Genomic DNA, 12512 nt, shown 5'->3' with positions numbered 1-12512 from the left:
TTCTATTTTCATGTTTTGGTTTCGTTTTTTTTTTTTTTTTTTTGCCTTTTAATGTGTTGCTTTCTGTGTCCGTCTGCTGCTTCAGCCCCCACTGAGCCGAGAGGGAGCGGCTTAATATATTATTTGATGGATTAGAGTCTGAGCGTTTTTGAATAATTCATTCTAGGTTATTAATGTGACTGTCAGCCGCTGGTGTTTCATATGCCCCTGACTCTGGGTTTTTATTGGTCACTGAAAGCCCACAGACATTGGAATTCTATTCCTAAACATAACACTGTACAGTCGGCATGGCTGTCTGCGTTAGACTCGTGACAGATGTGGAGATTCATTAGTGGCTGGCCTTCTCTGGCCATGACTGATATCCTCTATGCGCTGCCGGATGGAAAACACGGTTAGAGTTTTTACGCTGTGTTCTCTCTGACCTTTATCAAATTTACACGGTGAAGTTTCTAATCTATCAGTTTTGGGTTGGGTTGCATCAGGCTCCGTTTCCATTTTTGGATCCAGCTCAAAGTTACTCAGATTCATTAAACTCCGTCTCTAACAGATCTGCAATGCCTAGATTGCGAAGAGCAGCGTAAAGGTGACCTTTTTATCGAAATAGCAAATAGGTAATCTATCTTGAAGGAAGTAGACGTGCTGGACTTTTGAAAGGATCAAAGTTATTTCTTTATTTGATTGTTTAAAATGGATAGCTTTCAACAAAGGATTTAGGGCCATCTCAAATATCATTGCTGGAGCTTTAAAGCTTCAGTGAGGAATATTCGGCGATTGTTGAAACTTCAAATTAGTCACTAAAAGGTCTAGGCCGCTCACTGTAGGCCAGCTGTATCAATAGCTTTCTAACACACACACACACACACACACACACACCCTCACCCTCTACATAGAACAAACAGCGCTATCTGTCTGGTATAACTCATAATAATGGTGTTTAATGATTAATGGTAATAATGTCATTATTTCAATAGGCTATTGGGTTTTGTGGGGTAATGTGTAGCCTATATTAAAAATTCAAACCGATGCACGCAAGTACAGATTTGGACGTTGATTACCATGGCAACCGTTGAAGCTGTGAAGCCTTCGGGTCAGCCTTAAAGGGATTAAAAAAACAAAAATACGGTGAACCAATCGCACTTTCTTGGAAGTTTCAAAAGGGCACCCAACTCCAGTGTCCCTGCTGCAGTGTCGGTGATTCTTCGTGTGCATATTCTAGGCAGGTTTGCTCACTTCACTCTTCAGGCCTCCTTTATTGCACGCCGGCTAACCCCGCAGGGTCGACAACTCAGCGGGCTGAATGTGCCCCAGCTCCGAGACTGTGGAATGATTGGCCGGTGCATGATGTTACTGCAATATGAGTAGATGCTAGCATATAATTGCCAGCAGAGTTGGCTGGGCCTCCTTCTGCTGCTGTGTGTATTCAGGGCGTCGGTTGCAACTTTGCAGGCTGACAGGGTGGACTGCGAAGCACAGATCTCCGTTTAATGATTGCGGCAAGTTGTGCGATTGATTGGATCGCTTTGGGGCACACTTTTTGCATGGACAGCCGTCTTGTCAAGAGTGTTCTCGCTCGAATGAACTGCATATCTTGGTTTCTTCATCCATAGGCCCTTTGATTGACACCAAAGGTGTTGCTTTGAGATTTGTATTACCTTTTTTAAATCCCTTGAGGCTCTCCTGGTTTCTCTTTCCCCCCTACCTTCTACTTACTCTTGCAAGAAGTTTTTAAAATCTAATAAGAAGGAAAAACTTTGAGATTCAACAACGTTTGAGGCCTCCATTTGGGGAGCTCTACAAATCTGCAGTGTCATCAAAACATGAAGAAAAACTGCCTCCCGGCCCCACCCACACCCCACTTTTGTCAGCATTCACACATGAATGCATTATGAGTGAAAGATGTTCAAAACTTGGTCCTAGGAGGGAGTTCTTATCCTCCTACAGCTGGTCTCCAGAGGAAACATCTGGTAGCAGCTTCTAGAAATGAAGTCCACATTATGGTAAAATCACAAATCTCAGAGCTGATGTTTAGTGGAAAACATCCTGCTAAGAACCGCTCCCATCTCCAGAGCATCCTGCGGTCAGCCTCAGTCGCCCCGACATGCCAAGATTACTTGCTTATTGAAACACATCTGCAAGGGAGCGAGCGGTGTGTGTGTGTGTGTGTGTGTGTGTGTGTGTGTGTGTGTGTGTGTGTGTGTGTGTGTGTGTGTGTGTGTGTGTGTGTGTGTGTGTGTGTGTGTGTGTGTGTGTGTGTGTGTGTGTGTGTGTGTGTGTGTGTGTGTGTGGAGTTTAGATTTATAGATGGAGATTTATAGGCACATAGAGAGGCGAAGGACATCCCCTTCCGGTGTCCGCTATGGGACTCTATCTTGGGAGGACTATGTACGGTAGTCAACAGTGAGAGATCTTCTTTTTTTAAATCCGTAAATAAATAGTTACTATATTTACTTAAAGTGAAAAATATTTTTTTAATTGACTAAAATCATATGTGTAATTCATGGCACAATTCAAACGGGATCAAATTCAAAAATCATTTGTTTATCACAGTTGACTACTGTACATATTTCCCCCCCAAAAAAGGTCCCTTGGTAATCCACCGGAAGGAGGCTCCACCTCTCTATTCTGTTCTGATTTTAGATGGTCAAAAGCTTGGCAGAAAAATGACTCCTGTCTAAAAAAACCTCCGACTTGTGCCTTCGAAATTCACAAGCTACTTTCATTATTGTGCCACTCAACTCGATTTGTACATTAGTAAAAGGTCCTCCAAACGAATGAGAGCTTGTTACTTGCCAAAGTAGCTGCTAGGGTGAGACAGAGTTGTCAGGCCTTAATCAAATTTTACGAACATTCGGCAATGGCTGGTAGCAGTTTCCCACTCTGATTAGAAGTAAAGGGCATGGAAGGCAGATAGAGTGGGTGTGCGTTCGTGTTTGTCTTTGTGCTAGGTGGTTTGTTTGTATTTCTTTATGGTTTCGGTTATGTAGGCAGCATCGTCACTGTCCGTGTGTGTGTGTGTGTGTGCGCGTGTGTGTTTTGCGTGTTTGTGTAAATGGCCTTTTAGCCATCTGAAAGCAGTTTCCCTCCCCAGATGATGAATCCCTCATATGTTTTTGATGTCGTCCATGAAAGCAGTTTGCGCATTTAGACTCGCAACCGCACCGCACCCCATTTCCACTGGCTCATTTATGCACATAATAAAAACCTCTGCACGATTGTATACCCAATTTGCCAGGTGGTTATTGCTTTCTAAATTGAATGAGCCGCCCTAAGTGTGATGGTTCGAAGTTGTACGCAGCTTAAAGGCACCATGATAGTGCCGCTGATTTTAGTGGAAACGGTGGAAGAGCAAAAAAAAAAACAACTGAAACGCACAAAGGGAGAGTTGACTTGTGCAAAGCAGCTGACTGTTTGCAACTGAATGAACTGGAGATGCTGCACATCATTCCCACAGAGAGAGACATTTGGGATACTTGTCTTGTTCTTCGCTCGCTGTGACAGCAGCTCTCTGCAATTTGGGACCAATCCTGTATCAAATTTCTTTCTTTGTCCCTTGTCTTTTGTGTGTGTGTGTATGTGTGTGCGTGCGTGTGGGTGTATGCACATGTGTTTGTGGGTCCCCCCCCCCCCCCCCTTCCCTAACAATTCAAGTTCAATGCATCACATTCTGTTTGCTGTGTGGACAACTACACATACGTCAGTGTGTAGGCGAGGACATTACACTTTTGTCCACACTGTCCATGAAAGGTTTTGAGCGTGAAGTCCATAGGCCTGTATGTGGGCTTTGTATGTTTGTTATGCTTATACATACCTAAGAATGTGACACGGGCTCGGTTTGCCTGCGAGTTTGATGTTTACGTGACCTTGGCCTGTTCCGTCTCAGCGTGCCGATGCAACCCTCACTTCCTCTCCTCTTGTGCAGGAACCCCGAGGTCATTTTCACTGCCAAAAAGCAATAAAAATGCACTTCTCTTTTTAATAAAGCAATTATAACTCATTGCCGAGTTCAATTAATTTTAAGTTTTCCATTACGGGAACAGTTGGAAATTGCCTTGGAATTGCCAGAGAATTTCCACACCAGCAACACACTGGTGCAATGTAATGCTTTTCTCGGTTGCTTTAAATGTTGTGTAGGTTTTTAGGATCCAGCTAATATTCCACACAGTTTGCACACTTTTCTTAATTCATCTTTTTTTAATTTCAGGTGCTGTGTATTTGGAAGGAGGCTTGGAGGAGTCCCGGAAGCTCTTTGGTCGACTGCTTTTCAGCACCGGGGTAAGTGACACAATACACTTACTTTCCTCTAATGAGGTTTCTGCCCTGTGCCAGTTTTTTTCTCTACAGGATGTGGATTCCCTTTTTTTGCGGACATTTCCTTCAGTCGTGGAGACAACATTTTCCAATTTTGTTTTGTTGATGACATAACAAATATTTTTCAAAGTTTTTTTTCCCCCCTGACATGTTTTTATTTGTTTAAACCCACACACTGTTTTGGCAAGCGCCAAGTATTGCATGATACTGAGCCCTTGCCTGCCTCAGAACCTGAAATCTCACATAATCTCACTTCACCCTGCAATACTTTTGACTCGCTGCTTATTGTGTGTGCACCGATATGCAGGAAGATAAAACGATAAGACGAAGGAAAAAAACGAAAATGAAAACCTGGATGAAGCCATAGCGTGGTTTTTAAATTGTGTGAAATGAACTGGAGGTGTGGAACATTGCGGTTTGCCAGTCTTGAGCAGGACACCTGCTATTGTTTGCGATTGTGTGAGTGTGATCAGTGGGCATGAATAATTGATGAATGGATCAGTATTTGCATTTATCTTGGCAAGAAATGTTATGAGTCAATTAAATAACCGGCAGCACATCTAGAATGTAGCAGCAGGCCTTGTTCTAATTGGCTATTGAGGGTGCTTGTCGGAGATTCGGTTGTTGACTCCCGCACACTACGGGACACATGGAGGCAACATGTTTCGTCAACATCGGGAGGCTTAGAGAGACAAGATCAGAGGCTTCAGGGCTAAATTTATAAAAAGAAAAAAACTCACCACTTCTCAGGCAGATTATCATTAATTTGTGATCATCCCTCCCAAAACAATGTCTTATTTATATGATTTCCTTCAGGGTTGAAGGCAAATCGGTTAATTAATCATTCTATTTCAAATGTAATAGATTTTTTATTTTTTTTTTCACTTTAATTGACAAAACATTTCAGCCTTGATTTGTCTCCACTCTCGGCCAAATTCACTATGAGTCTTTTCTGCTGCGCGGACACAGGCATTTTGTTTCATTGCCGACTGTGGAGTATTTGTTTCCATGCGGGGAGCTCAAACGTCCTTGGTTCGGTTTTACTGTCATCTTCTGGCCATGAAAGTCGACAGCAGTTATCAAGTTATTGCTTGAATTTGGAGTTCTTTATTTGTACGATGATGAGAGAATGCCTTGTAAAGATGGAGCTTCTTGGAGCTACTGAACAGATGTGGATTTACAAAAATACGACGGCATTTCAAATAAGTAACCTCATTATTAAGTGCAGTGCGGCAACTACTGGGGCAGAGGATCGACATCAAGGCGTGTTAAAACACTGCAGTTGACATACAGACGGAGAGAAACACGCACTCACAAACGTCATCGCCTCCTAATGCAAAATATAAACCAGCAGCATAGAGCACATTGATATCCCATGGGTACAAAGAGATACCTGCTGTTATTTTGTTTTTTTCATCACTCAGGGAGACAGCAGATGAGAGGAAAGTTAGACATGCTTATGATATAATTTCCAGACGGAGAGTCTGAGTAAAAAAAGATTAAGGCAGGGTCTACTTCTTTTTATTTTGGAATAAAAAGAAGCAGAGAATGCATATGATATCACATTCAGAATTGTTAAAACTCTGATAATCCGTATATGAAATCAGGCTATATTTAAAACTGTTTTCACTCCTTTTTTGGCTGAATCTCTTTTTTTTATTCTTAATCTTTTGGCCATTTGTGCTTATTAATGAGGAGATGGAGTGAAAGGAGGAGAGAGGGAATTGCATGCGGGAAACCAGTAAGATGGATTTTTTTTTGCAGAAGAATAAGAACATAAACACGTACAAAAAAATTCATGCACATGGCATGAAAACAATATTGACAGACAGCCATTTCAGATGTGGCACTGTCACTGTAAACATGTTCTGCACAGTCCAAGTTACTCTATAAAAAATCAAGTTGCAGTCAGTAAATGCAGTAAAATCTGATGTAATATCGCACTCTTAATACAGTACAACTCTGTATGCTGAGGGAGCATTCTAGTCAGATGACACATGGCGGAGATTCCCACGAGAAGTTGTACGACTAAAGTAGAGCGATTTGAGGATTGAAATAGTACGGCTTGTCACCTGCTGAATCCTCCTGATGGCTGCGCTCACATAGAAAACAGTGAGCAAACAGATGGACACAGACCAGGAAGACAAACCCCAACTGGGTCGGTGTACTGGGCATGATGGTGGGGAGTGGCGGGGCAGACGGTGAGATGCATTTCTGCAGGACCACTTGACTCCATCTATATTTCTAGCTTAACGTGTCAGAATGGGTCTCCGAACAGCACATTACCAGACTAATGAGAGGCAGTACAAAACTGAACCCTCCACACTTTTCTTTATCACACTCGGCAAGGTTTTTCCTCTCCTATTTGTCGGTAGGGTGTTCTCATTCACACATGGGTGATCAGTCCCATACCCTCCTTTTCTCTCAGTAACAACAGGAAGCTGCCTGGTGCCTCTCTTTTGCTCCCTGTTGTTTTTTTTCTATCCTTCCTTTTCCATTCTATCCGCTCTCTAACGCTCAAGGATGTCATTACCCCCGTAGATGTTTTGCTCCAGTCCTCTTACGACAAGTCGACACAAAAGCTCCACAACTCTGGAGGTAGCATTCCGAATTGCCTACCTAAGACAAAGCATGCATATAATTTCCACCTTAAGACCTAGCCAGACAAACACTACCCCCCCTCCCTTTCTTTCTGTTATACCTTAATTGGTATGGCATTCATGGCTGGAGCTCAACAGTTATTTCCGTCCCCTTGTTTTTCTCTCAACATATCACCTTTGCTGGCACTAGTTCCCAAACAACGTCGTGGATGGAATCTAGCTTCGCTGCACACAGAAGCCCGGAGGAAACAATAGATGCTAATTTGCCAGTGATGTTACTGTGGAGGTTATTAAAGCATCAGCAGAGAGGCAGGAAGTGTCTTCTTCAGGGCTAGCCGCTCGATTGCTCCCAACCTGGACCCGACAGTGGTTGTTGCAATATAGCTGGGAAAAGATGTTGATGCCACTGTGCTGTCCTGAGGGGAAGTGCCTCTTTTGAGGAGCAATCATCATAATGATGATCTCACTAGTTACCCACGGCAAATCTGTCGGCTTCCATTAACACCAGCACACAAGCATGCACACTCAAACGCCATAAAAAGGATGCTGTGACAACCAAGATGGTCACCATGGCACTGCGATGGTCACTATGGCTAGTGTGGCATCGCAGCCTTCTCCCTACCTGCCCTCGCTGGTGGGTGCAAACGGGTTTTTGGAGCCGCTTTGCTTTCAACTGGACTCGAGCAGAGATTGCACCCATGGTTTGAATCTTTCAATGTTGTCAACAGTGGTGGTAGTATGCATTCTGGATCGAGCGGCAAAAGTATTAAGTAAAACAGATTTTAACTGTATTTGATAACCATGACCCAGTCTGATCTTATTCTGGTCTCTCGGTGCGCCAGTAGAGTGTGCTAGGCTTACATGCTGATGCAGATGAAAGGCTGGCTGACAAGAAACTCCCTCCACACGAAGGTCACCTCGCTGGCTCGCAGCAACAGCAGCCCCTGTCTCTGTTAGGTGGATTCATGCTCGTCCTTTTTTTTTTTTACCGAAACACAGACTATTCATTTACATTTTTTTTTTTTTTTAAAGAACATCCACTGGGCATGAGCCTTTTGTAAGAATGAGTGAGTGTTTCCATTTTCTGCAACAACACCGACACTTCTCTTTTCACCCGGCTGCTCTTTATTCCTGCAACACCCATGTCCCTTTTCTGTTCTCTGGTGATATCTGTGCAATTTGTATGCTTTGTCGTGTGACAACTGCAGTCGCATATGTGCAATGTTTGAATGAGAGTTTTTATGCCTTCTCCACTGCATCCTTGGTATGGTGAATGAATGCACACGTACATTCTTTCTCCACTATGTGTTATTGAGTTTACGCCTTCGTAGTTAACAATAAACATTACATGTGTTTTTTTTTTTCAATGAGACTTTTGTCATTCGATCATGTCAGGACCCATTAGCTGTGCCCCCTGAGATGGGATCTTGCTCGCATTGGGATATGTTTAGGCAGACCACATGCCGTGGCGGCCTGGCTCGCATTGAGTTCAGATCTCAGTGAGGTGTCGACGGCATGTGGGCACAATCTGGACCATTTATGAAACGTGGGTCTCGCATCATCTTCCCCCACGCGGGAATTCATCTCCCGCAAAAACCGGCACTGGAGCACTAACCTGACCCGCCAGATGGTTTGTTGCACAGAACCATCTGAGAAGCCGTCATCGGAAACTGTTTGGGAACCATCAAGCAAGTTGAGAGAAGAGCAAAGACTTCAGAGCCATCTTTGCTCTTCTCTCAACGAGGAAATTAAAGATGTTGTTGCCACGCTATTCTTCAAAAGAAAAGTCTACTAATACCGCAGGAACAGAACAACTTTTATTGTGAAGAAATGATAGGAGATGACATTTGTTTTAATCAATTTACAACCACTCCTTTGAGCAGGACATATATCTGATCACTATTTGGAGTGTAGTGTATAGTCAGTGTGGACACTCTCCGATCTGGCATATCTATCACAAAAGTCCCACTGAAAAAGACAAGTGTAACCAGAGCCTCAAGTGAACTGGTCTCTGGTTTGACGAACGATAACAAGAAATAAACCATGAGTCATTCACTCCTCACTACTATCTTTAACTAGACTTTATGGAAGAATAAATATGAGTTCATCAGCAAAAAGGAAAAAGACTTTTGGACAATTCTCGTTAATTTTCTTTGCACCAGTAATAACTACAGTCACTGCTGCACAATTAAAACGTGCCAGATCAACAGCAGCTGGTAGAGCATCCATAATGAATACCAACATATTGCTTTGCAAAACATACATATTGTAAGCTAATTTGCTGTAATGTAAGTTCCCCTGGTAAGCAGTAATGCAGATCCAGGGCTTTTATTGTGAAAAGTAAAAACCAAAAGAGCTGTTTGCTGCCGTTGTCAATGTGGAGGCAATATGTGTATTTTTCCCCATGATTAAATAATAATGCATTGCGCTGCTCTGCTTACTTTAAATGTATTATTTTTTCTCAATCACACGGCTCTCTCTCTTCCATAGGCCATTTTTCCCCAGTGCAATGCATGATGGTATATAATGCTCGTTAGTGACCACTGGTTTCTACTCTACTTTTCGAGATGAATTGTGGGATGCTTTGAGTCCACTACATTTGGTACACTAATTCCCTCTATAGATTAGAACATTTGTGAACTGAAAGTTGTGCTCTTGACCTCCATCATAAATCAACTGATGGACTTGCACCAAAGAGTCTGTGTCTTTTTTTTCCCTCATGTTTTGAAGATCACCACAACCATTCACTGACACAAACCTCCGTTTTGGACTAAGGGGTGCTTTTAAGTTGGTATTGATCAGCGACGCTATCTATCGATTTTCTCTGCTGCACTACTACGTTTGATAGATTGATTGGCAGCCAGGAGCTAGAGACCAATTTGTCAAGGAGCACTGGACCTTGTCAGCAAAGGGCACCATTATGTCCCAATCAAGGATGGCCAACAATCCCAGGGGGTGTGTGGGGGTGGAGAGTGTGCGGGTAGAGGGTACGGTGGTGTTGAGTATTCCCAGTTGGCTTGTGAATATGTGCAAGACTGACCCTGCGGCTTGCTTCCCCAGCAGCAGCAGCCCACCTTAAAATGGAGCTCATAGGAGGGTTCCCTTTCATTTTCCTTTAATTTCAACTCTTACGAGTTGGCCGTTGACATTCAAATCAACATGTTTGCATAGGTTTCTTTTTTTCCCCTTCCTTTCTCTCTGTTTTGTCACAAGAGCTTCATCATGGCTGGGATTCAACTGCTGCACATGATGATTTGTGCCCCCAGTAATTATACCTCCATCGTGCTGGGAGGGAGAAAAAGAAACCTGTTGTTATTCTTAAATCCCCACTCGATGCAGGCTTAATCATTGTCTGCCTTGTCTTTGGAATAGCAGTAATTGAAACATTAGCTGTTCCGTTCTACATACAGCATGTGGGCGGATTGTGTGTGCCCTGTGGACGAATTTTAATCACAAGTTGAAGCAACTTGTGTAAATACTTTTTTCTTTTCATACTTTTTTGTAATTTTCTAGTTCTTTCTAGTTCTTTCATCTTCATTTTCTGCATGTGTGCTTGTTTATCATGTGCTTTGGATGATTTTCATGTTTTGTGTGACTGTATAATCACTATGTTGGAAGTGTTATGTTCACAAGCGTGTTGACTTGATACCTGCTATGTACTCTGTGCTTTTTTTTTAAACTCCAGTCCCGGGCAAAGAGACAAGCTACCAAAAGGGAAGCATTTGCTCAAATGTATTGACTGTCATGAATTTTTCATTGGCTGCTCAAGGCGATGGGTTGCCAGCTGGGTGGGTCGAGAAGATGAGGCGCCCATTCGATGCCGCTGACCACACACAACCCCCTATGGGCTAGTGCTGCGTCTTTAAGGTTTATCTCCTTGAACCTTTAAACACCTGAGTGATACTGTACTTTAGAGGCCCTCGCCACATCTCTATCACCACTATGACTCACTCAACATTAGACCTCAGGCCCAAAACCACTTCTGACTGGCGTTGTCATTGGCAACAACTTGAGTGCCACAGCTTCTACTCCCTCTCTCCCTCCCTCTCTCTGTCTATTTTTTAGCCTCTTTCTTTTCTTCACATACGATCTTGTGTGGTAACCTCAGAGCAAGGTTGAGGATACATGTTGGTCTTCATAGCTATGGGAGGCAACGGGAGTCCTGCATTGCCAATGTGTCTCCCCAGAGACAAACACCTCTCAAACCCAGATCCCTCCAAACCGCAACACCCCTCGGCTTCTGCTCAAATCCACATCCTGAGCCCCCTCCCTCACTCCCCAGTGGGTGGTCGATATACACACCTCTTGGTCTGAAAATTACATGCTGACTTCGTCGCTGTTATTTCACCGCCCCTCCCACTGGGGCTGCTCACGGCACCTGAAAACACTTTGACTTAAGCAATGCAAAGTGATCCCGACATAGAACCATCTGTGGTGCATCATCGCAATCTGTGTTTAGTGTGCCGTTCAATGATAAATAACATGCTATCATTATTGGGTCTTACATTGTGAAACAGAGCTGCTCTCTCTACAAAAAAAAACATTTTTATCATCTTTCAGCCCGTTGTTTTGGTTTTATGTTTGCAAAATGGTTCTACTCTTTCATGAATGCATTTCTAGCTGTAGAAAAAAAAATACTACTACTGTAGGCTATCTGCCCAACAACAAACAGCTGACAAACATACTGTACATACAAAATACACCATTGAAGAACTGTGTTTTTTTAAACAAAGATCAACCAACAGGACATACTGTAATTTATTTCCTCTGACTGCACATCTCTCTTTCCCCTCCTTTGCTGTCTTTGCAGGGCCTACAGGAGGTCTGGCTCAACTTCCCACCACACCCCCTGCAGGTTGGTTGAAAAATGTTTTATTATTGATGTTTATTTTGGACTAGGTTTGCCTCTCATTAAAACTCTCCTCACCCCAAGACACAAAAGAACTCTCCCATTTGTAGTTTTCCAGCCTGGATGTATGTTTTTTCATGTGTGTGTGTTGCCTGACAGAGGTGGCCAAGCTGTTAGTTATTTTGCCTGAGGCTGTTCTTTATAGCTGTCACAAGGCCCCCAGTAGCCTTCCACTAGTCTCCATTGTTCTGCAGCCGTGTCTCGCTGCTCTCCATTTTCGTCGAGACCCTAATCCGCTTTTTCATTTACTACAGTCTCTCTTCCTCCTCTCCATTGCTCATTTTCTTTCCTTCTTCATCATCATGCTTTTTTTGCGCTCACTCCCTCTGTCTCTTTGCTCTCCCTCTGTTCTGCTTTCCCTTGCTTTGCATGATCTGCCCAGAAACATTGAACATGTCAACAGTGTTTGTTTGAAATTAGGATTTGGGAGAAGAGATCAAAGATGCCATAACAGGATTACAGTCCCGAATCACATGGGGCCTCCAGGGAGCGTCAGGCATCCTTCTCTCTGATGTGTTTGTGTGGAGAAAGTGTTTCTTTGTGTGGATGCCGAGACTCGTCTTTAAGCAGTTTATTTTCTTCATCTCCCTGCATGTGCACAAGTGCCGCTGTGCCTTCCTATGTACATTTTTGCATATCCATGCTTCTGTTTACATGCATCTGTGTATATATATATATATATATATATATATATA

General features: G+C 43.1%; 1 protein-coding gene across 2 annotated transcripts in view; it reads left to right on the top strand.

The window, feature by feature from the left end:
- drosha (drosha ribonuclease III) overlaps nt 1-12512 on the top strand; it is a 79687-nt gene that overhangs the window by 41196 nt on the left and 25979 nt on the right. For both annotated transcript variants that reach the window (XM_084033756.1, XM_084033755.1), the window contains exons 23-24: nt 4202-4272; nt 11719-11763. In XM_084033756.1, the coding sequence (XP_083889882.1) occupies nt 4202-4272; nt 11719-11763 (116 nt within the window). The remainder of the gene's footprint in view (nt 1-4201; nt 4273-11718; nt 11764-12512) is intronic.

Source organism: Eutrigla gurnardus (genome assembly GCF_963514095.1).
Source record: "Eutrigla gurnardus genome assembly, chromosome: 18".
Lineage (NCBI taxonomy): Eukaryota > Metazoa > Chordata > Actinopteri > Perciformes > Triglidae > Eutrigla > Eutrigla gurnardus.
The sequence above is the reverse complement of the archived record's forward strand: the minus strand, read 5'-3'. Positions and strand labels throughout refer to the sequence as shown.